Source organism: Amphimedon queenslandica, unplaced genomic scaffold, assembly GCF_000090795.2.
Source record: "Amphimedon queenslandica unplaced genomic scaffold, v1.1 AMPQUscaffold_5931_Cont22107, whole genome shotgun sequence".
NCBI lineage: Eukaryota > Metazoa > Porifera > Demospongiae > Haplosclerida > Niphatidae > Amphimedon > Amphimedon queenslandica.
Window position 1 is genome coordinate 1 of NW_003553774.1, and position 1,771 is coordinate 1,771.

Below are 1,771 nucleotides of genomic sequence, written 5' to 3' on the forward strand. Positions count from 1 at the left end.
AGACAATAGCAATAACACTGCATAACTGTACTCAGCAATGGGGGGCCATTCTGACCTAGTGGAATTTTTTATTGAGAAAAGTTGTAATACTTCTCAGATTAATTCCGAAGGTGCTTCTTTATCATTGTTAGCTTGTCAAAGTGGAGAGTTAGCATTAGTCCACAAGCTTGAATCATTAAACCTCTTCTCACCAGATGACATAACGAAGTCAGGGGCTGGTATACTACATTATACTTGTCGTTCAGTGAATAATAAAAGTGTTGAGCTTTTAAAGTATCTTTTAAATCGATATCAATTATCCATTGATGTAAAGAATAGCAAAGGTGTGACTCCACTTCATATTGCTTCATGGTATGCTTCATCATCAGTTGTTGAGTATATTGTTAGTATTCAAGGTAATGAAGCATTATTTGTTAATGATAATGATGGTTGGTCATGTTTACATCGTGCATGTTATGCAGGTATACATATTCCAGCTGGTATTGTGTATAGTAAGGTTATGGCACAAAGTGATGCATCAGTTATTGATAACAATACTACTATAATAAAAAGAAATATTGATTTTATGAAACGAAATGAAAGAGTTAAAATGTTTTCTGCACTTTTCAAGAAAGCAAGCACTTTCCCTAACTTTGACATAAATGCCACTACAAATGATGGTAAGTCATTACTTCATATTGCGTCATGGACTGGCAGTACATTACTAGTGAAAGCATTAGAAGAAAGGAGTATCAATTGTACTTTAACTAATGATGGTATGTTTCCAGTACATCATGCTGCCTGGTCAGGTTCTACTAGTGTATTAAGTTATATCATATCTCAGTATAATCTCAATTGTAATGATACTGATACTTATGGCCGTACACCATTAGTCTACTCCTGCTGGTCAGGTAGCATTAATTCTGTTAAGTATCTTATTAATAATTGTAACAGTGATCCTAATATCACTGATAATAATGATATGACATGTCTTCATCATTCTTGTCGTCATGGTCATATTGATATCACTCAATATCTCATTGAGGTACAGCATTGTGATATTAATAAAACAGATAATGAAGGACGCACATTAGTACATCATGCTACATGGAGTGGTAACTTTGATTTAGTTCAGTATCTTATTACTGAACAAGGTTTGTCTCCTACTGCAGTTACTAAGAATGGCCTCACTGCTTTACATTATGCCCCATGGTCTATTAACTTATTTCTTGTTAAAGAATTAATAACTACCTATCAGTTAGATCCTCATCAAGCTGACAGTAATGGTAAGCTACCAATTCATTATGCTGCTGAATCTGGTGATATTTTACTACTGGAATTATGTGTGAAGGATTACAAGTGTAGTCTGAGCTTAACAGATAATGATGGTAACAGTGTTATTCATTATTCATCATTAAAAGGTCACACTCACTTTATCAAGCATATCACCAGTCAGTATCCTCAGTATATCAGTTTTCTGCACTCTACAAACAATGAGAATTGGGTACCATTGCATTTTGCCTGTGGGAATGGTAATATTCAATTGGTCACATTTCTCATAAATGATATGAAATGTGATGTCAATGCTAAGGATACACGTGACAATACGTGTGTCACATTTGCCTGTTTCTCAGGTAATCTTGATCTAGTACAATTACTAATACAAGAGTATAAGCTTGAGCCTTTAGCTACTGATAAATATGGTTTAACAGCATTACATGCAGCAGCAATGACTGGTCATACTCATATACTGGAATGGTACAGTCAGGAGTATAATGTGAATATTACTAAT

At 34.3% G+C, this 1,771-nt stretch overlaps 1 protein-coding gene across 1 annotated transcript; it reads left to right on the plus strand.

Moving 5' to 3' along the window:
* Positions 1–37: 37 nt before the first annotated feature.
* LOC105316029 (putative ankyrin repeat protein RF_0381) lies at positions 38–1,737 on the plus strand (the record flags this gene model as incomplete). The annotated part of the gene is made up of 2 exons (XM_011410821.1): positions 38–351; positions 1,345–1,737. Coding segments are annotated over exons 1-2 (707 nt in total), but the record flags the coding sequence as incomplete, so codon positions are not given.
* Positions 1,738–1,771: the final 34 nt, after the last annotated feature.